This window comes from Cloeon dipterum, chromosome X (genome assembly GCF_949628265.1).
Source record: "Cloeon dipterum chromosome X, ieCloDipt1.1, whole genome shotgun sequence".
NCBI classification, from domain to species: domain Eukaryota; kingdom Metazoa; phylum Arthropoda; class Insecta; order Ephemeroptera; family Baetidae; genus Cloeon; species Cloeon dipterum.
In genome coordinates this window covers 26088918-26109349 of record NC_088790.1, presented here as the reverse complement: position 1 = coordinate 26109349, position 20432 = coordinate 26088918, and the positions used below count along the sequence as shown (strand labels likewise).

Here is a 20432-nt window from a genome sequence, read left to right as displayed (position 1 = left end):
GCCCGCCCGACCGACCACTCAGTCAGTCTCTCTGCTCTGGCACACAGCAAAAATGCACATCTCTCGAAATACCACCCACCACCGCCACAGCATCCACATCAAGCCGCCGCGTTGCTCTCATGCCAGGCGGGCCGCGAGGCCAATTCATCTCGCGCACGGCCGCGACATTCACGCCCTCCTAATTCCTTTCTTCCATTTATCTGCGATGACCGATCGATCGACCACCCAAGACCGATCGACTCTGCTCTCGGCCAAAGACTATTAAATTTGATAAAGATGTTGAATCGTAAATTAAGCGTCGCTCCTGACATGGGGATGCGAAAACACACCGAGGATATTATTCGCTGCAATGGAATTGTGGTAGATAAAAAAGATGGAAATTTTCCAAAGGAATGTATAGCTCACGATAATTATCAATCTTTGATTTATTATTATGCGTGCAACTCTAAATTTATGTGGTTTAAAGAGGAATGATACTGCAAAAGCCTGGAAAATGCTTGTTGCCAATGCATAAACTCGTCCCTTAGGATTCAGTTAAAGCCTAAATTGACCTAAGAAGCGCTGTAATTTTTTGAGAAAATTGGCTGGAAAGTTACCTTGCTTTTCAAATGGTAAGGGCTGTCTCCTTACTTGAAATCCGATTTAATTTCAAAACCAAGAGTTTCCCCAATAAATGGCATACACCGTTGGACAGATCTCGACGAGAGGAATCGGAATATGCCAATAAAATATGTTCAAGCACTGTACATTTCGGAGAAAATTGGCAAAATTTGAATTTTTATTGTAGGAAGGTTATTTTTTACTATTGCAAATAATTGTTGAATAAATTGTTTATCTATCAATTGTTCATGGCATCCAAAAATTAAAATAATGTTTAATTGTTGCCCAGTATCATTCCACTCATCACATCCAAAAATCTAATAATTTTCTAATTTTCGATTGTTGCCCTGTATCAACTGACTTTAATTGTATTTCCTTTTGCCGTCTTGTGTGTATTTGTCGCGTGGAAATTTAAATTAGCTTCATTATTTTCATTATTTTTTTCCTTTAGGGAGAAGGAGGTAAGCAAGCATCGAGTGTGCACGCAAAGAATCTTGTCTCTGCTGTATTCCTGCCTCCGGGCGTTGTTTCAGGTTCACCGGGCCGGCGAGCCCACTGGCGAAGCTTTTTATCGCCCCCGCCGACCCCGTCGCGCGGAGGCGACTCCAAATACTGCCCGATTAATAGGAAAAAAGCTAATTAATTTTTTCCATTGACATAAGCCAATTGCCGGTGGAAATTCCGAGGAGCCTGTATAGAAGTGACTGAAATTCCTAGAATGCCATTCTCAAAAACGACCAGGTGGTCCCAGAAGACCCGAGAAATGTCGCCCAAGGGACTGGTATTCCTGCTGACCACCGCTTGCTGTGTTCAACTGCACGTGCTTCGCATGCCGCCGGCACACCACCGCTGGACTGCGGCTTTTCCACCAGTGAAGTCACCGAGCGATGCGTCCTGTCCCTGTGGACAGCCCTGGATATTGGCCAGGTGAGCCAAATTAGGTGGAAGAGAGCAGCAATATTTGTTCACCCTGTGAAGTCACGAATTCCGACGATAAAGTACGCGGCCTGGTTCTTGCTACTGCTCATGACCATGCATGATCATGCAGTGGGAAGCATGTTCCAAAATAGTTTAAACAGTAAATATTTTTATTTTCTTTGTAGAGGAACCTTGAAAAAATTGCTAATTTTACAATAGTAAAAAATTTATTATTTGAGTTTATTTTAAAAATAAAATTAAATTGCTATTTTCTTTATTCAAAATAACTTAAGAATATTTCATATTCTACAGTGTTCTTCTATTATTATAAATAAATGCAATCATTTCTTACATATCTTTTTGCACATATTTTGCCCCCAAATGATGTCAGTTTAACAACTTGAATCGGTTTTATAATTTTTCATAATAAAAAAGCACTTTGCTAGAGTAAAAATTCAAAATTTCTACAAAATGTACAATGCTTGACAACATTTTCTTGGCAGATTTTAATTCCTCTCGTCGAGAACAAATTATTGATCAACTGCTTAATGGCAACAATTGAAAATTATTTAAATTGTTGGATGCCATAAACAATTGATCGATTAACAATTTGTTCAACAATTTGCAATAATAAAAAAGGACCTTCCTACCATAAAAATTCAAATTTTGCCATTTTTCTCCCAAATGTACAGTGCTTGAACATATTTTCTTGGCATATTCCGATTCCTCTCGTCGAGATCTGTCCAACGGTGTATGCCACTAATTAGGGAAACTCTTGGTTTTGAAATTAAATCGGATTTCAAGTAAGGAGACAGCCATTACCATTTGTAAAGCACGGTAACTTTCCAGCCAATTTTCTCAAAAAATTACAGCGTTTCTTAGGTCAATTTAGGCTTTAACTGAATCCTAAGGGATGACTTTATGCATTGGCAACAATTAAGCATTTTCCAGGCTTTTCCAGTATCATTCCTCTTTAAGTGCATCCAAAAATTCAAATAATTTTCGATTGTTGCCCTGTATCAACTGACTTTAATTGTATTTCCTTTTTTGCCGCCTTGTATGTATTTGTCGCGAGATGATTCACGAGTGGCATGGAAATTTAAATTAGCTTCATTATTTTCATCACTCCTCCTATCTTCTTCAGCTCATCTCCGCCTCATCTCTGCTGCTTTGGTCTATTTTTCCCATTCCGCCAAATTCAGCAAATGCGAGCGCCACCGTCTCTCAACGGCCGTTTCCAACACTATCTTGCCGCCAAAACATTGGAACAGGTTGAGCAGATTTTCGTAAATTCTTTATTGCTTTTTATACGTGCCGAATTGCCCCGTAACGTGATGCATTCCAAATCGAACATTTGACCTTCAAACTAAGGTAATTGTCAGTTAAATAATTACTGCTATTGTTGTCATGAATTTTAATAATGCCCGCTGATTTGAAATTCAGGATGGATGCGGCCGGTTTTCAGAGTCGAATCGACTCCTACACAAAGTGCAAGGACCACAAAACGGTGCTGAATGAGTTCCTGAACGAGGTCAAAGGACTGAGCGACGAGCAGCGCAGACTAATTCTGCCCAAACTCGACTTTTCCGAAATGTTCAGAACGCTAGTGAAATGGAACAAGTATGTAAACAAACAATTCAAGCCACATTATTTTATTTGATGTTGTATTTTCAGCCCAATCTACGCAGAACCATTCTATGAGTTGGTCAGCCTTGTCTTTGAAAACTGCGAGGCTGGCCGAATTGTCAGCGAAAACGAGGAGTTGCTGCTGCAGTTCCTCACTCACGTCACGCCGAAATTCCAAGTGCTCCTCTTCAGCTTGGTGAGGGAATTTAATTCCATTCTTTTCCCGTTTCTCCTAGTTTGATAGAAAGAACAATGTGCAAAATTGTTTTATCCTTCAAAATACTTTCTGTCTAAATCTAAAAAGTTAAAATCTGAGAAAATCAGCTTATCAAGCGGCAAGCATTGTTAATAATTATAGTCGCCTTACTCGCCTAATTGTTAAATCACGATTTATTTAGGGAATTTGTCCTCATAATTCGCACGCCACTGTATTAATCAGGACAAGAGGGATCAAAATCAAAGGAAAAGCCATTTTAATTTTTTGAGAAATTTGGAAAATCCGAAATTTAACTTTCTCGGTACTGATTTCATTTATTGTGCATTGCCGAGATAAAAACTGTAGCGAAATTTCACAAACAGTTAATTCCTTTAGTAAAATATGCAAAATAGTCTTAATTTTTAATCTGAAAAGCTCTTCTTCAAAGCTCATATTAATTTTTCTCCAGTTGTGTCGAGCCATCTCTGAAGGAAACGTCGCCTGCTTCTCCCAAGTGCCAAACCTGATGTACGAACTGGTGAGGAGCATCAGTGCGGAAGACGCAGACTCCGATTCTCCAGTGATAAATCTGCTGGAGAAGATCATCTTGATGCCTCAAGGGGCGGAAATTGTGTTCAAATCAGACATAGGAAACTCGCTAGCAGAAATTATGTGCGAAATTCCGGAAATCCGGTTTCAAATATTAGAGGTGAACGAAACCAAATTTAAATTCAGTCGGTTTTAGTAATAAGTTTGTCTAACAGCTTGCATCAAGCGCTGCTAGCGGAAGCAAAGAAGGCCTGGAAATGGTGAAAAACTGCCAAATTTTGGAAGAGCTTGAGGTGAGTCCTTTAATAATAAAAAGGATCGGCTAATTTTGAAATGCCGGCAACAGAGATGGCGCCACCTTATACTTTCGTAATAATTTAATTTTTAAGGCACTTGCGCTTCGATTGCAGACTCAATCCTGCTATTGTGCATTCTTCACTTAATATGCTTTCTTTTGACGTGCTGAAACCAAAATCGGTTAAGCCAATCGCCATAGAAACATTGGGAAATATTTTATTTTTCAAAAAATAGTTTTTCATGATTCTATGGCGATTTTCTGAACCAATTTTGGTTTTCAGCTCGTCAAAAGAAAGCACAGTGGCAGAATTGAGTCCAAAATCGCAGCGAAAAAGTGCCTGAATATTAATTTTATTACGAAAGTATACGGTGGCGCCATCTGTCGGCTTTGAACACAGAAGGCTTCTATAACTGGTGTATTAGCAGCAGGAAAATGTGCTGTTTTGTCAGTAAAAATTCACTTATTTTGTTTCATTTGCAGACTGGCTTGCAGGGGGCGATGGCTCACGTGGACCAAGTGGGATTCGCCACCACTGTTGACTGCTACACAAAAATTGGCTCCGCCGAGTGGGGCTATGAAGAGCTGCTCGCGTCTGGAATTTTGTCCAAACTCGAAGCCAGGGTGGTGGAATACGGACCTGGAACCATGGAGGACAAAGTCATGCCCTGTACGAAACGAATCCGACCCTGGGATTTTGGAACTGATTTATTTTCTTTTCTAGCCATCTACATGTTCTTTGGGGCCATTTTCAAGCACTTTCCAGAACGGGCGTTGAAAGACTGTCCAAAGGTGGTGCCTACTGTCATGAACCTGATCAAAATCTCCATTGACAGAGCGTATGTCACGAGGACTGAAATAGAAATGATTGGAATGGTACGAATATAAGTAAAAATAATTTTTGTCCTGCTTTTAATGAGATGTGAAATACTGAAGGAGTTAGGGTTTATCTAAAAAAATGGGAAATTTGCTTGATAGGGAAAAAAACTGGAAATTTAATAAGCTTTCTGAATATAGCCAGTTTTTGACGTTTCTATGAACTCGTGAATTTTAATGATTTTAATGAAGCCATGCACAGACCCCTTTTTAAAATCTGAATTTTTATAGAAAAAGCGCGTAAAACCGGTAAAATTCGACAAATTAGATTTTAGGGCACGTTTAGTAAGATGTAAATGACAAAAATTGGTCGGTTAGGGTTGAATTTTAATGAAAAATCTCTTTTTAAAATAAAAAATCTCAATAATTCCACTTAAAATATGTAATAATAATATTTTGTTTACAGGTGGCAGCCAAGCCAGCTGGGAAGCGGTATTTGGCCACGTTGATGCCTACCAGTGATTCGGTTTTAGACCATCTTAAGAAATTTGTCCAGTCTGGTTCAGCGAGCGACAAAGTTTGTTCTCTAGAGACTACCATGGACCTGATTGTTTTAAAGGTAGGAGCAGTGCAAATCTAAATTAAAAACTGCTAAATGGTGAGATTTCTAGGAGGAAGACCAAACAGACGAAATGCTGAGGTTGACCAAGAGCTGGTTCGAATCCATCTGGATCTCGGTTGAAAAGCTGTTCCAATTTTGCAAGGAGCCTTTTCCCGGTGTCAACAGAACCAGCATTCCGGTCTTTGTGTCGGAAACAGTGCAATGCAGAATTACTGGTCTCAAGGTACGAGTTTTTAGAATATTTCTAGAGATAATTCACTCGATAATTTTTTTGTTCTACAGCTGCTTTTAACCTTGACCAAACTGGCGTGGGGCCGGAACGAAGTTTGCTTGCTGCCTTCTCTTCTCAGCTGGCTGGTGGAGCAGGAATCGTGCAATGATGTGCATTTCTTTGTCAACGGTGTGGCCGACGCGCAAGTGATGCAACTTAAATCGGACGTAGCTCGTGTGATCCTCGCAGACAAGAGCATTCCGCAAAACGTGAGACGGACTCTGACAATTAATCCTAAAGTGCAAAATGATGCTAAGAAAATGCGCTGTTCAAGTGGCGAAATCTAAGATTTGTGAATAAATAGCATGATGAATGTGTAGAAATATTTTCTTTTAATTAATTATCATTACGTCACAATAATTATCAATTCAGCATGATGAATTATTGGACTAAAACGAATATTGAAGAGCTCTTATTTATTAATAGCAGATTGTATTTCATTTCAGGCAACTGAGGGATAGGAATTTTTGATGCATACTATTTTTAAAATCTCACTTGACTTTTGTTTGCGCCCTCCAAAAACTTGTAGTATTTCTGTTGCTCACATTTAGCCATTTTTCACACACTCAAGTCTCGCCAACCATTTTTTTTTTATTTAATTGGCCAATTTTGAGTATATTCTTAGAGTTGAATTTTGAATAATTAAAAAAGGTAGATTTTTACAACTTTTTCTCATGGAACAAGCTGAGAGTGGCCCTTGATGTCGGAATGTGTGCAAGATGTGCCACTCTTTCATTTAAAAAAGGAATATGAAATGAGACAAACAGATTTCTTTATATATATCCATTTCAGGTTGGTTAGTTCTGTTTTTATTTTCAATACAAGCCATCAACAGTGGTGGATTCAACAAAATTATTGAACCTACAAAAAAGGCCATTGTGACTTCTTCCATAATATGCGAATTTCCGTTTAAAGTGTTCACATTCATTATTTAAGTTGCACGACGACGTAAAGGCCAATTCATTTATTCCAATAACATATAATGAGGGTGACGAGGATTAGAAAAATGTACAAAATGCTCTACAAATGTATGGCTGTCCAAAGAATGGCCACGATTTCATTTAATAATTTGTCACAAAATTAGGCATCACGGTTGAGTCACGAAATGTATATAAACAATATTTACATCCATTTTAGGGATATTTAGACCAGATGAAGTGTTATCAATTTTTTCTCTCGCACACAAAATACATATGATAATAATAAATATATAAGCAAAATCTTATCACATATAACGCTGAAAATAATCATCCAAAAAATTCAGTTTACGTACAATGGTGATTTTGCCATTAAGTATTTAGTTCCATTTATCTAATCAAAATAAACGAAGGCGGTCTCGAAACGGGGGTGTGTTAGTCGTGCTCGTCGAGGACAATGACGCTGGTTTCTCGGTGGCTCGTCTTCTCGCCAGCGGCGTCCACCGACAGCTCCAAGTCACTGTGTGGACTAGAATAGTTGGCGGCTTCTTGCAGCCGCATCAGCATGTTCAACTGCAAAAGAAAAAATTTTTTAACACCATTTCATTTCTTTCTTTATTCAATTTGTGCTGGAAAAAGGAAATCAAACACGATTTCTGTAAGAGTTGGTGTAGACAGGGTTGCAATTTCTTTCGCAAGAAATTCAAGAAATAAAGTTGTTCCATTTTCCCCTGTAAAATTCTAAAATTTGCGGTTGGATTGGTCAAAATTTCCTCTACTGTGCAGATTTTTTTAATTTAAATTGCCATTTTGCTGCTTCAATTTCTCCTAAAATTTCTCTGACGATTTTTCAAGTCAAAACCATGGGAAAATAATTAGAAAATTACTGAAAACAGGTGCAAACATTGCCCGCAAGAAACTGGTAATAATGGAACAAATGATTTTTACCACTGCACTGCATTTTTTAAATGCGGGTTTTTTGCACCCCTGGGTGTAGGGAAATATTTTTTATTGTTTTTTTTTATTTTTATTTATTTTTGATGAAAATACTCACAAGTGGATCAGCTTCTCCTCCACTGTTAGAAGTCGACTGTGCAGTTCCAGGCGGCGATGAGGAGGTTTGTGTGGTGGGATTCTGCGTCTCGTATCCAACATCTTCAGGTCTCAATCTAAAAAATAAAATTACAGCGCATGAAGAAATCTCAAAAATCTTGTGTCGAATTTTTAAAAGTCAAATTTAAACATGAAACAACCATTTCTAGTGATTTGGTGTTTTTAAATTCTTCAGAGGGAAATTGGTACTCACTTGATGAGTGCGTCAGGCCCGCCCTGGACGGCGTCGCTGCTCCAAGGGTAGGTCTGAGTGATGAAACGCGTGGGGTCCTCCCAGGGACCGCGCCGGCCGTACAGCTGGAGGCCCTCGCGCACCGCCTCCAGCAGGTAGGGCACCACGGAGTAGTTCCACAGGTCAGTGAACCACACCTGCGAGCCGGCCACCTCCACCGGGCACAAGAGGAACAGGCGAGGCCCGATGGTCACGTCGCTTGAGCTGTGCATCTCCAGGAATTTGTTCAGGTTGTGCCACACCTGCAAAATGAGCCGTTTATTTTAATTAATATTTGTGCTTTCATTTTCAAAACTCACCCTTGGAATCCAATCAAAGATGTTGCACAGTTCCGAATTCTGGACGCCACTCTTGATCTGCAGGTCGAGCAGGCGGCGCTTGAGGAACCTGGCGAGCAGCCCCTTGACCGGCTCCAAGTGGTTGGCGCACAGCACCCACCGGAAGTTGTGGTGCAGCTGCAGGTTGGTCGACGAGCACGTCGTCTGGTTCATCGTGCCGATGATGTACGGCGAGTGTGGGAAGCGCGCGCTCAGGAAGCCGTTGAACATGTCCGACATGCTCGACACGTTGTGCAAGTTGTCCAGGATGATCACCGAGGGGAGATCGGCGGCCGCGTTGTTCTCGCACTGCTCCGAGATGTTGGCCAGGTACTGCTTCAGCTCCTTGCTGCTTTTGTGGTCCACGCTGCAGGAAAAAAAAATTATTTTCTAGTTAAACTTGTCGTGATCAGATGTAAAAAATAGTTTTTATTTTTGTAGAGTATAAAATTAAGTTAAAAAAGGAACAAACTAATTTTTTTATTACTTGAAGGAAGCAATGGCTTCTGGAGTGGCTTCTTTTCCTTCTCGCTGAACCAAATATTGTGCTAATTTGTTGGCAAGGAAACTCTTCCCAGTTCCACTTGGGCCGCAGAAAATTATCCTTCGGTGTTCGCTGAGCATGTTGATGTACCTAAAATAAAATATGTAATTACACAGAAACATAACCAAAGTCAGAAAAAAATACCTTTGGATCCAAGCCTTTGGAATGAGCGTTTCAAAAGTGAGGGCGTCCATGCTGGCCGCGTGCTGGGCGGCCTTGACGCACACCCTGATGGCCACGTCGTCGCCGACCAGGTATCCGCAGGGCAGCAGGTCCGGCATTGACGAGTGTCCGCCGCACAGCCGCTGCACCTCGCCAAAGTGGTAGCCGAAGAGCGACTCTGCTTGAAGACCAAGGCTGCTGGCAGGGTCCAGCCACGAGAGGTACTCGACAAAGGCCTTTTGCACCAGCGAGTCCAGCACCTCCCACGGCATCTTGGGCCCGACGCAGATGGTGGCGATCAGGCACTCGGTCGCGCCCTCCAGCTCCTCCGGCTCCGCCGTAGTCGGACTGCACACGTGTTTTCCGCTGGTGATCACGGTCACGCGCACTTTCGTCCCTTGTGCGTCTCCGTACACGGGATTAAATTCTAGGAAAAATGGTGATTTAAATCAATTTAATCAATTAATTAGTAAATGGTCGGATCTAGACTTTATTTATCAATTTAGCTTTACTCTAACTATAGTTACAATTAGAAAAATAAAATTAATTGAACCTAAAAATCACACACCTGTTGCAGTTGGCGAGGCATTTTCCGACAGAGCAAAGTGTTCTGGATTGTTGTCCTGCAGCGGAAGGGAAGACTGTGATGAAGTGAGCGATTTGCTGGTCACAATCCGCTGCAGTCTCTCATTGTCCTGCTTCAAACTCAGCATCTCGCCCTGCAAACGTGAGATAGTTTCGACGCCTGGTCGAGGGGACAAATTTAATTGTCTCACCCTCATTTTGTGGACAGTGTCTTTCAGAGATTCCAGTTGGTGGGCAGAGCTGAGTGCTTCTAACCGAATGTCAGTCAGCACGAGGTCTTTTTCTCGGAGCTGCCGTTGCAGTTCCTGAACCACGTTTGTGCCCGAACCATCAGCTTGGCTGTAAATGCTGAAATATCAGATAAATTAGAATTAAAATATTATTTGAGCAGTTCTCCGTTAATTTGGAAATCCATTGAACGCGATTTTTGGCGTTCGGGAAATTAAAATCTTTAATTTATGAAAAGATTGTGTTGAAAACAAACGATCGTATTCTTACAAGGTGAAAAAATTAGTTTTCACTATTTTTTTTTTAAATGTTAATCAATTTAATCATCCAAAAGAAACAGTCACTTACGCAGATGGAGATCCGTTGAGTGGGTGTTCTTCATCATCAGCCTCGCTATTGTTTGAAGACTCAACATTGTGTTGATGGTGGTGGTGGTGGTGGTGCTTCTGGGAGAAGAGCATTGGTGAAGCCGGGGCCGACAATTCGCTGGGATTGAGTTCGTTTTTGCCATCCTCGATGTCTGAGAGCGACAATTGGCCCAGCTGATCTTTCTTGTTGCGAGAAAAGGCTTTGCTGAATGAGCTCCTCAGCTGAAAAATTGGAATTTAGAACTAGCTCAAGGCAACGAGCGAAAAATGAATGCCTACCCAGCCCTTCTTTGTTTTCTTGTTCAAGGCCACTCTTCTGCCAGAAGAAGCACCACTGCACGCCGACGAGAGACTGGAAACCGAGTCTATCGACAGTTGACGGTGCATCGGAGATGATTTTTCGGGTTCTGGAAATTAAAGGTTTGGTAACAGACAGGGTTTGCCAATTTTGCAATACGCAAAAATTCACCACTGATTTATTGCGCGAAAAAAAACAGCTGGAAATCCACTAGTTTCCGATTTTCCCGCATTTTTCCGAATTTAAACCCAAAAAAGTCATATATTTCGCACCAAAAACGTAAAAAACCTTTAGTAAATTATGATGAGTTAAACATTTTCGGTCTCTTGTGACTTTTACACTGATTTTTTAAAATCCCTAATTTCGTTCATCCATCATGAGAATTTTTATCTTTCATAAAAACGCGCAAAATTGCAGAAAACCCCGCAAAAATCAGTTTTTTGCAATGCAGTGGATTTTCCGTAAAAATGCAGGTTTTTGGGAACCCTTTACAGATATAGGAGGGTTTGTTTCGAGGAAAAAAACGCACCGATTTGACCATTGGGCACTCCAGGGTCCATACTCTGCTGCCGGAGCATCTCAAGGGTTCCTCTCAGCTCTTGCAACTCCATATCCTTGATTTTCAATTTTTAGAATTTATTCTTAAATGTAAAAAATAGAATTACACACCTTTTTCTCTGAACTAGCAATCATTTGCTGCAATCTCTGCGTCATGTTGGCCAGAGACTGCTCAAATGCAGACACAACATGGGCCTGAAAAGATAATTTAAGTTTTTCGAGCTGAAGAGAAACGTGAATTTTTTTACATTTGTGGATAGTTGGCTTGTGAGCGTATGCACTTTGTCCTGAGCCTCGATCAATTCCCTCCTCAATTTTCGGATTTCATTGGCTTGCTTCTCCTCCGCGGTGCTGTAGAGGGAGGAGGCTGTCGACACTAGACTAAGCGAAGAGCCGTTGACTGCAGGAAAAAATAAAAACTCTTTGTTATGAATTCAAGAGAATTATTTTCATTTAAATTTTTACCATCGTCATTCTTCGCAGGGACAGCCTTCGGAGCAGCGTATGGAGAAATTGTCGAGGGTCTACCAGGGCCGGAATGTCTGTAATAAATATTTAATTTGTCAGATTCTTAAATTCCGTAAATTTAAAAAATAAAAATCATCTAAATTTTACCTATTGGAAGCTTGGGTTGGGCTAGTGGGTTGCGATTCGGCACTGCCAGGGATGCCGGGACCCTTGACCTGGCCGTTGCCCTGGACAGTGTAGTAATAGGGATCGTGGAGAATATCCTCGGAGCGTTGCAGCATCGACGGATACAGTTTTTCCGACTTTGTCGACCTTCGATTAGATGAACAGAGTTAAAATCCCTATCTTTCCTTGGCACAGTATCAAAATGAAAAAAAGCAGCGTTTGTTTTGTTCAGATGGGCGCATGCAGAAAGCAAATAGCGAAGCGAGAGATGAATAAGCCATTTATGTAGCGATGAAATGAAAGCAGATTTGCAAAATAATAAAACGACAAAGACTTGATTGTTCTTACTACCTTGGAAATGTCCTAATATGGCTTTGGTTTTCAAATTCGCAGAAGATAGGATCAATTAGTGTTTGGATTCTTTAACATATTTACAGCAGTCGTTTTATAATGTGTTTCGGTTAATCAGACGCAATTTTAAGCATACCTGATGCTGTTGCTGCGGTTTAGTCTCGAATTCTGCGGGCTTTCTCTGTTTTGGAAGAGAACTCTGGCGTGAGAGAGGGACGCTCTGTGCTGAGACGAGCCCAATGACGACAGAGAGTCTGTGCTATCGGTCAAAGAGTCTGGAATAATATAATTTAAGAAACAAATTAGGCAAAATTCCTGCGCATGAATAGAAAATGGGAATTAATTAAGATGACAATAATTTAATTTTAAAACAAAACCGATCGAAATATCTAAAATGTAGAAAGAGGAATGTAGAAAGATGTCTAGAATATTGTACAAAAAGCATGATTTTTTAATGGATGTTTCCAGGAGAGATTTGATATCGTCCGAGTTTTTTTTAATTTTTTGTGCTTTAAGGGGTGTCATAAAAACCAAATTTAGCGGGAAAAATCGAAGAACCTTTCCTAGAAAATAAATTTGTAGAAGCGGGCCACCGGAGTTTACAAATATCTCAAGTTTTAACCTTAAATTTGGTGTCAAAAGATGGCCAGCAACATTTATTTCCACTCAAATTTTGTTTGAATTTTCCTAATTTGAAAATTATGTAATTTTTGGAATACCCAAACGAGCCATCTTAAATTTTTCTAGGTATATTTGGAAAAATTTCATCCCAAGTGACCCTAGAAATTGTTAGGAAGGAGAAACCAACAGTTTTCGTGATATGGAGAGTCAAAGTTTGAAAAATCGACATTTTTAAAATACGATAAAATAGTAAGAAATTAAAATTCAGATTGTTTTGACGCAAGGAGTCATCCCTGAGGTCAGACAAGGCCATTAAAACATATTAAAATATTTAACCTGGCGTCAGGGTAGCATTAAAAACGTACATTAGAAAATAATGTTTTAAAGATGATAATTTTAATCTGTTTTTATGGTATTGTCTGACCTTAGAAACAACTCCTTAAAACACCAAAATCCTATTTTAACAGACGTAAATTACTAAAAATCAAGGCGTCAACCAGTTATATTCACCCTCTATTTTAAAATATTTGGTAAACTCAGAATAATAATTTTCTACCCTTTGAGTAATAATAAAATTCAGACTCACTGGCATTACACCTGGCGATGGAGGCGTTGTAGGTTGAGCTGTGCCTGAGCCAGGAGTAGGGGCTGCCGGCTTCGGTTGTGGCGCGGCTGCCGTAAATATTATTCGCGATTGTGCTGTTGCCCGTGAGCTCCGAGTAGGTCGAGTAGGCCGTGTCGCTGAGCGAGCCGTCCGTGAACCTGGGCGGCGCCTTGGTGCCCACCCTGGCCGCCGCGGGCGACTGCTGCTGCTGCTGGTAGTTGTACTGCGTCAGGCCAGGGTTTTGCATGCCCATCTCGGCGGTGGCGCTGTCGATGCTCGACTGCTTCGGCAGCGTGTGTGCGTTTTCAGCTGCATTTACGTCACAAAAAGAAAGAAAGAAAGAAATCGGGTTTACAAGAGATCAGGGAGAGGCTAACAACTACGCGGAATGCTAGTGTTAATTAATTAATTAATAATAAATTAAGAATTCCGGTTGCTGGATCACAAACTAACCTCCAAGCATTAAGCGTTCTCTAATGTTTGCAGACAATTTGGATGCTCCTTGCACAGTTAATGAATACGATTTGTAACTACTAGCGGAACCTCTACGGCTAGGAGAATTGTTGTAATCGCCTGCTAGAATCACAGCGCAGAATTAAAATCCAATTCGGTCGCATCGGAGCGAGCGCCTCGCATTGCAAACAAAGTTAGAAATTTCAAGGTCATGCCTACACAGAGGTAAAATTCGGGAGGAATTAATGGGTTTCACGAGCTGGGCTTTTCACTTGAAACATATAATTTTAAAGTGGAATGATGGTGATTTTTTTAACCGACTAATTTTTTCATTATACTTCCGACAAAAGGGCCCCAAAATCCAATTTTGCCTGTTACGCCCTATTTTTTCGCAAAGGAAATTAATTGCTTCCGTGGTGAGAAAAATTATGTAAATTTAATCGAGAGAAGATAAAAAATAGTACTTTTGAGTCTTGAAAGTAACTTTTATATTTTCAAAAATTGCAGATTTTGAAAAAGGGTCCGTGTTTGGCTTCATTAAAATTCCCCAGTTGATAGTAGCGTCAAAAACTGTCTATATCCAGAAAGCTGATTAAATTTCCAATATTCACTATCATTCCTCTTTCACATGACACCTATTTTTAAGACCCGACGTTGTTATTGATAGATTAAAAAGTATTAATTTTTGAGATGCAAAATGGGACAGTTAGTAGACTTGAACAGGCATGAAAAAAACCGTGGATTCACTCACCATTCAACGGAGGAGTATCAATGTTGTTGGTTTGCGTGCCGCCGCTGATTTTGACTTTGGACTGTCTGGTCCGAGGACTGCCGCTTCCAGCCATAGAATTGTTTTTCAAAACTGGGGCACCCTGCTTAAGAGATACACAAAAACAGTTAGGCATGCGATCTGTGACAGTGGAACGTGCAATTATATGTACTTACTTGAGCAATGACTTCATCATTGTTGAGCTTGTTGTTTTTGCTGTTGGAGCCGACGCTGCTGCCGCTGCTGCTGCTGCTCTTCTTGGGCATGTACATGTAGTTGCCGCTTGAGATTCTGGTATTTGTGTACGGGGACATTCTGCCAATGGCAGGTTGTTGGTTTGTAACGGACTCGGTCTGCTGTGAACTACTACGCCGACTTCTTTCCTCTTTGCCTTTTAATATAATTTTAGATTAATCTAATAAATTTCCTCGATTTTTTACCTGATCTACTGGATGACCTCTCTTGACTCTTGGAAGATTTCGCGATAATCGGCGACTTGTTGATCTTCTTGAGCGAGTCTTCGCACAGGTCGGACTTTCCTCTCCTCAGCTCCGGCTTCTCAGTCATCACTTTCCCTTGCGAGTCCATCGGCAGCGGATATTTTTTCCATTGGTTGCCATGCCTGCGTTTGTGGCAAAGTCGTTAGCGAAAGTTCCGCACACTCCACACTCGCGATCACGACAAAAAAGAGCCTCGAAACCACAGATAGAGCCTCACCTGAACGAGGAGGAATCCGTTTGCTGCGAGCTACTCGACTTCAGCTTGACTCTACTACCATGCTTTTGCACATCAGGCACATGCTGTTGGTTATTAAGTTGGTGTTGGTAATGTTGTTTAGAAACCGACTGCCCATATCCATTACTCATCTTGAATAGGAAACGTAAATAGAACAAGTCCAAACCAAAAATTAGAGCTGTTCTGGAGGCAAAATTTTCTGGTCTTGGCAGATTTTTTTTGTCAGTATTATTTTGCTCCAGAACAGCTGTTAAAAAGGTGAAGAGGCTTGTACCTTGATAAACTGGTGTATTTTAAGGATAAATTGTTAAAATGTAATTTTCATTTTTCAATAATTGTGTGAAACTAACAAGGTTTTTTCACCACTGGTTTTAAACACTAAATTTTTACCAATTTCTTGCGCAAGAAACTCAAGAAATGAATTTATTCCATATTTCCCCTGTGAAAATCTAAAATTCGTTGTTGGATTGGTCAAAATTCCCTCTACTGTGCAGATTTTTCTTTTAAATTTCCATTTTCTGCCTCGATTTCACCAAAAATTAATCTCTGACGATTTTTCAAGTCAAGATCATGAGCTAATAATTAGAAAATTATTGAAAACTGAGGTGCAAACATTGCTTGCAAGAAATTGGTTAAAATTGAAAAAAAAATTGCAACCCTGAACACCAATTAGTCAAGGTGCACAGCCACTTCTTGTATTCCAAGGCAATTTTTCATCAAATTTACCTCGGATTGGCGGCAGTCATTACTCAAATCATTCAATGGTGGGTCGGAAACTTCGCTTGACACAGAACTCGAGTCGTCGCCCACGCTGTTAAAGTGATAAGAAAAATTTTTTTAAATAAGCAGGGATTCGCTTATTCCGTGTTTTGAATGAAAGGTAAACATGACGAGTGTCTTGAGGCCAGCGAAAAGTAAGGCGCTTAAAATCGGATTAAGCAACAAAGCAGCTGCCGCTCAAGCAAGCCATAGAGGAACTCTGTCATTTCTTCCCCAAGGATTAAAATTTGCAGACTATCCAAATTATTGCCAGTTCAGCGGTTCAAATTGGCAAACACGCCGTTAATTACCATCCCCTTTTGGAATCTTACGCGGGGTGTGCGAATCTGCGGAGCTTAAATAATTAAACGAGTCGCACGCAGAGGCGCGTCAGGTGTGTGCAGACCCCGAGGGGGCCCCCGGTCGGCCGAGGGGGTGCGTTTCCGCGGAATCAGGGAGCAGGAAGCGGTCGGCGGTCGGCTACTCACTCGTGCGGATCACAATAGTAGCTCCAGCGCTTGATCGACATAGTAGTAGCCGGAGGTGGGCGCCGCCGTCGCCGCCGTCACCGCGTCGGGCCGACCCTTTCGACATGCCCAGCCGACGGCTCTCGGCACGGAGTGTGTCGGCGGGCGAATCAGGCGGGGGACACCGTGCGCCGCCACTCGAGCCAAAGAATTAAAAAAAGGTCCGTGTGTCGGGTCCACCACTCTGACTATTGCTGCGAGTGCGATATAGAGAAGGGTTGGCACACCCGGCTTGGGAGGGGGTGGTGGGGAGGGGGTGCGGCCGACGACAAGACAAACACACATATGACTCACTCCCCTGCCCTGCCCGTTACGTTACGCCGCCGATAATGGGGAGAAACCGCTAAGCAAATATTTGTCTAACATCCGATCCGAAACAAAAAAAAAACACAACAGAAATTAATAAATTAAAAATATCATGAAATCCTTAACGACGCGGAGCTCTTTTATTTTTTGAAAATGATTTCTCGACGGATGGATTTAATTACATTTTTCTCCTCCAATTATTTAAAAAAAAAAAAATCGGAATTGTGGCGGAATATTTTAATGAGGCGCACTGGAAAGCACGTGAAGGGAAACAAGAGCGAGTATAATGCACCCTGCCCGCTCTCGCTCCGCATGGGCGATACCATCAATAAGGGGGCGCACGCGCCGTCTGCGCGGCCGCCGACCATCTGCGATTTTATCACCACCGCGCGAGAGAGCCGAGGGGCGCGATATCAAAACGCACGCAGCTTTAATGTATTATTCACTAAATGAGGGCACGAGTGACACCTTTCGGCCTACACTGGATTTTGCTCAAAGCCCTGCTTCTTTTTCAATTGCAAATTTTTAGATGGTTTTACAAAAAAATTAAATTTCGGACAGTTAAATTTTTTTTCTGTACATGAAACAGGGCATTGAGTATACGACAATCGACTTAAAATCCTTCCTGCCATTTTGCAAATTTTATAAAAAATTTAAACGGCAACCTGGGAATTTTTTAGCTTTTCCCAATTTTCAGAAAGAACGTCAGGTAAAGGTAAAATGATTTTTCCTGCTTCTTCTGTAATGTCCGAAATTTAAATTTAATGTGAAAAATTGACCTCGTTCGGAATCTCAAAAAAAGAATAAAAAATTAAGGGTTTTTGAATTTTGCACACTTACCTGTGGATCAATATATTGTAAAAAAATCCTTTTAAATACAAAACACATTCCACAAATGAAAACCGAGCAGCACGCAAAAATATTCACAATATGATTAGAAAAACCACACAAACAATTACCTGTCTCTGAGCGTCCTCTTCAAATAGAGCGCTCCTTCAGACATATATCCATCATTGTAGTCCGAATCGTTTCCCAGGTTCAGGGCGTCTCCGTCAGACAGATAACCGTTGCCCAAGTTATTAGGGGATCCCATGCCAAAATTATTGCGAAAGAGGAAATTCCGCCTGCCAGGTCTCAAATTGACAAAACCCTTGTGGTGTTCTGCAAACAAAAAGAGTCCCAAATTAAAATTTCTGTTAAAACAAAAACGAATAACAGCACTATAGAAGAGGCCTATGGGACCGAAACACCCGCAGTATGTTAGGAGAGCGTGTGATATTATTTTAATTTACAATTTTTCAATTTGTTCGCCTTCTTTACCTGATTGTTTGCCATTATAAAATCAGTAGAATTAAAAATTTGTTCTGAAGAGGAATATTCCCTCAAACTGGAAAAAATTTAAACCAGGTTTTGGAAAATATTGGGAAATCACCACCAGCTTTTTACAAACAATTGACCAGTTGCATAAACCCTTAGTTATTGAAGCCACCAACAGATGGCGCAACCACAGACTTTCTTAAAAATTTTGTTTTAAGCGGTTTTAAGGCATTTCCGCTGCGATTTCAGACTCAATCTAGCTATTTTGCATTTTTCAATTAATTTGCTAGTTTTTGACGTGCTGAAAACCAAAATCGGTTCAGCCATTCGCCGTAGAAACGTTGGAAAAGATTTTTTTATTTCAAAAAAATAGTTTTTCACGATTCTACGGCGATTGGCTGAACCGATTTTGGTTTTCAGCACGTCAAAAAAAGCAAATTAATTGAAGAATGAACAGTAGCTAGATTGAGTCTGAAATCGCAGCGGAAGTGCCTTAAAATTGAAAGTCTACGGTGGCGCCATCTGTTGGCAGCTTCGAACACTTAGGGTTTATGCAACTGGTGAATTGTTAAAATAAATCGAGAAATAGTCTTAATTACGAAAATTACATATCGATCGATTCGTCTTGTCAAGGAGAGTCTGCATACAACATTTCATCACGATTGGAAAAATTGCCAATTTAAAAAAATAAAATAAAATCAACATAATTTTAATTTCAGATTTCCTTGTAAACAAGACTTACCAAAAGAATATCTAGGCCTGATGAGACTAAGTGGTTTCATAGGGGTGATCAAGTCGTCCTCAGCCTCGTCCGGTGGCTGGAGGACAATTTCAGGGGTTGGAGTGACGTCCTGCATTTTGATTGGCTCGCTCATCTGGGGCGGCTGGGCCTCCTTCGGCGCCGGGGCCTCTGGAACTCTTTCGATCACAGACATGGGGCACACCATGGCCACGTTCTTGGGGTCAGGGCGTTTGTAGTTGAGTGGCTCTGGCATGGCCTTGGCGGTGCCCTTGATGGCGGCCATGGGCTTCGGGATGGCGGAGCACTCTTTGGTTTGCGGCTGAGGAGGAGATTGCTTTTGCTGAGGAACTGGACTGTGCTGCACCACGGCCGGCTCCTTCTTGTGCGTTTTGTGCGCTGTTCGCGGAGAACCACCCGACTTGGAAATTTTAGATCGCTGCTGGATTTGACTGCTTTGTAGAACTACAACTGGAGATATTGCTCTGGAAAAGAAAGGGCGAAAGCCGAGAAATTAATATTTTTTGGAGGTGAAATTTTCAGGTAAAACTAATATTTGCTTAAAAAATACTTAGAATGAGGGCGTTGGGTGTTCCCTATTTTTTCGTTATCTTAAAAATCCACGAAAAACGTGTTTGTTTTCTTATTTTTTTATAAAACAATTTTTTTTAAAATTTGACAAAAAATCCTGTTCAATCGACCTTTAAATTCGCTGAGAACTGTTCCAATTTATTTATTTTGGTTAGTAAAAAATTACGGCAGAAAATTGGGGTTTGGTATTTTGAATCAAACTTTTTTATTGAACCTCTGCTCAGCACAGCGAATAAATTGAGGCCCAATGTGGTCACCTTTTCGATTGAAACGCCAGGCATTTGTATTTCAACTGGCTGGAAAGGTGCGGAAACCAGCAAGACTGATTATTTAGCAATTCTAGCAAAAATGTTGACATAAAAATGTAAAATAAAACGAAATATATCCCTAAAATGACTAAAAAAATTGCAATGGTAAAATACTGATGAAATCACAATTAATTACGTTTATTTTATTTGTATAATCCAGTTTACTGCCATGTCAAAAATAGTATTTTAGAATAATTTTGCGCAATAAGCCACACTGACCTTTAAAACTTGGTAAACGCTTTTAAAAAAGTGCCTGCAATCCATTTATCTTAACATTTATTTTGTAAACGCCCTGAGATAACATGCTTTTATCATTAAGTTACAAAACAAAAAGCCTATATAGTTAAATTACGGTTCACTTACGGAATGCTTGATATGCTAGTTGAGGAATCGCTTCTCTCTGAGCGCGCAGAGCTGAAGCCGCTGGAAGAGCTTGTACGTTTTGAGCCGACAATCCCTGTTCAGAGTAAAAAACAAAATTACGTAACTGCTTTTACAATTCGA

General features: G+C 40.7%; 2 protein-coding genes across 13 annotated transcripts in view; one reads left to right on the top strand and one right to left on the bottom strand.

Moving 5' to 3' along the window:
• The first annotated feature begins 2733 nt into the window (after positions 1–2733).
• LOC135947542 (26S proteasome non-ATPase regulatory subunit 5-like) lies at positions 2734–6216 on the top strand. The gene is made up of 10 exons (XM_065496504.1): positions 2734–2889; positions 2962–3138; positions 3193–3340; positions 3810–4049; positions 4105–4182; positions 4668–4854; positions 4909–5060; positions 5467–5619; positions 5672–5845; positions 5905–6216. The coding sequence occupies exons 2-10, from the start codon at positions 2963–2965 to the stop codon at positions 6178–6180; spliced, it is 1584 nt and encodes a 527-aa protein (XP_065352576.1). The 5' UTR covers positions 2734–2889; position 2962; the 3' UTR covers positions 6181–6216.
• Positions 6217–6661: 445 nt separating this feature from the next.
• sick (sickie) overlaps positions 6662–20432 on the bottom strand; it is a 29395-nt gene continuing 15624 nt past the window's right edge. For 3 of the 12 annotated variants that reach the window (XM_065496502.1, XM_065496491.1, XM_065496503.1), the window contains 27 exons: positions 20292–20385; positions 19033–19514; positions 17933–18134; positions 16108–16192; positions 15364–15512; positions 15087–15268; positions 14823–15037; positions 14629–14752; positions 13878–14000; positions 13407–13733; positions 12336–12474; positions 12200–12268; positions 11831–11995; positions 11681–11757; positions 11464–11615; positions 11327–11410; positions 11187–11271; positions 10639–10766; positions 10340–10581; positions 9955–10111; positions 9747–9897; positions 9161–9605; positions 8960–9106; positions 8455–8839; positions 8117–8397; positions 7865–7979; positions 6662–7383 (listed from right to left, as the gene is read on the bottom strand). In XM_065496502.1, coding sequence (XP_065352574.1) covers positions 7246–7383; positions 7865–7979; positions 8117–8397; positions 8455–8839; positions 8960–9106; positions 9161–9605; positions 9747–9897; positions 9955–10111; positions 10340–10581; positions 10639–10766; positions 11187–11271; positions 11327–11410; positions 11464–11615; positions 11681–11757; positions 11831–11995; positions 12200–12268; positions 12336–12474; positions 13407–13733; positions 13878–14000; positions 14629–14752; positions 14823–15037; positions 15087–15268; positions 15364–15512; positions 16108–16192; positions 17933–18134; positions 19033–19514; positions 20292–20385 — 4943 coding nt within the window. In that variant the 3' untranslated portion in view covers positions 6662–7245. The remainder of the gene's footprint in view (positions 7384–7864; positions 7980–8116; positions 8398–8454; positions 8840–8959; positions 9107–9160; positions 9606–9746; positions 9898–9954; positions 10112–10339; positions 10582–10638; positions 10767–11186; positions 11272–11326; positions 11411–11463; positions 11616–11680; positions 11758–11830; positions 11996–12199; positions 12269–12335; positions 12475–13406; positions 13734–13877; positions 14001–14628; positions 14753–14822; positions 15038–15086; positions 15269–15363; positions 15513–16107; positions 16193–17932; positions 18135–19032; positions 19515–20291; positions 20386–20432) is intronic. The other 9 variants (XM_065496492.1, XM_065496493.1, XM_065496497.1 and 6 more) reach the window with 9 other exon arrangements.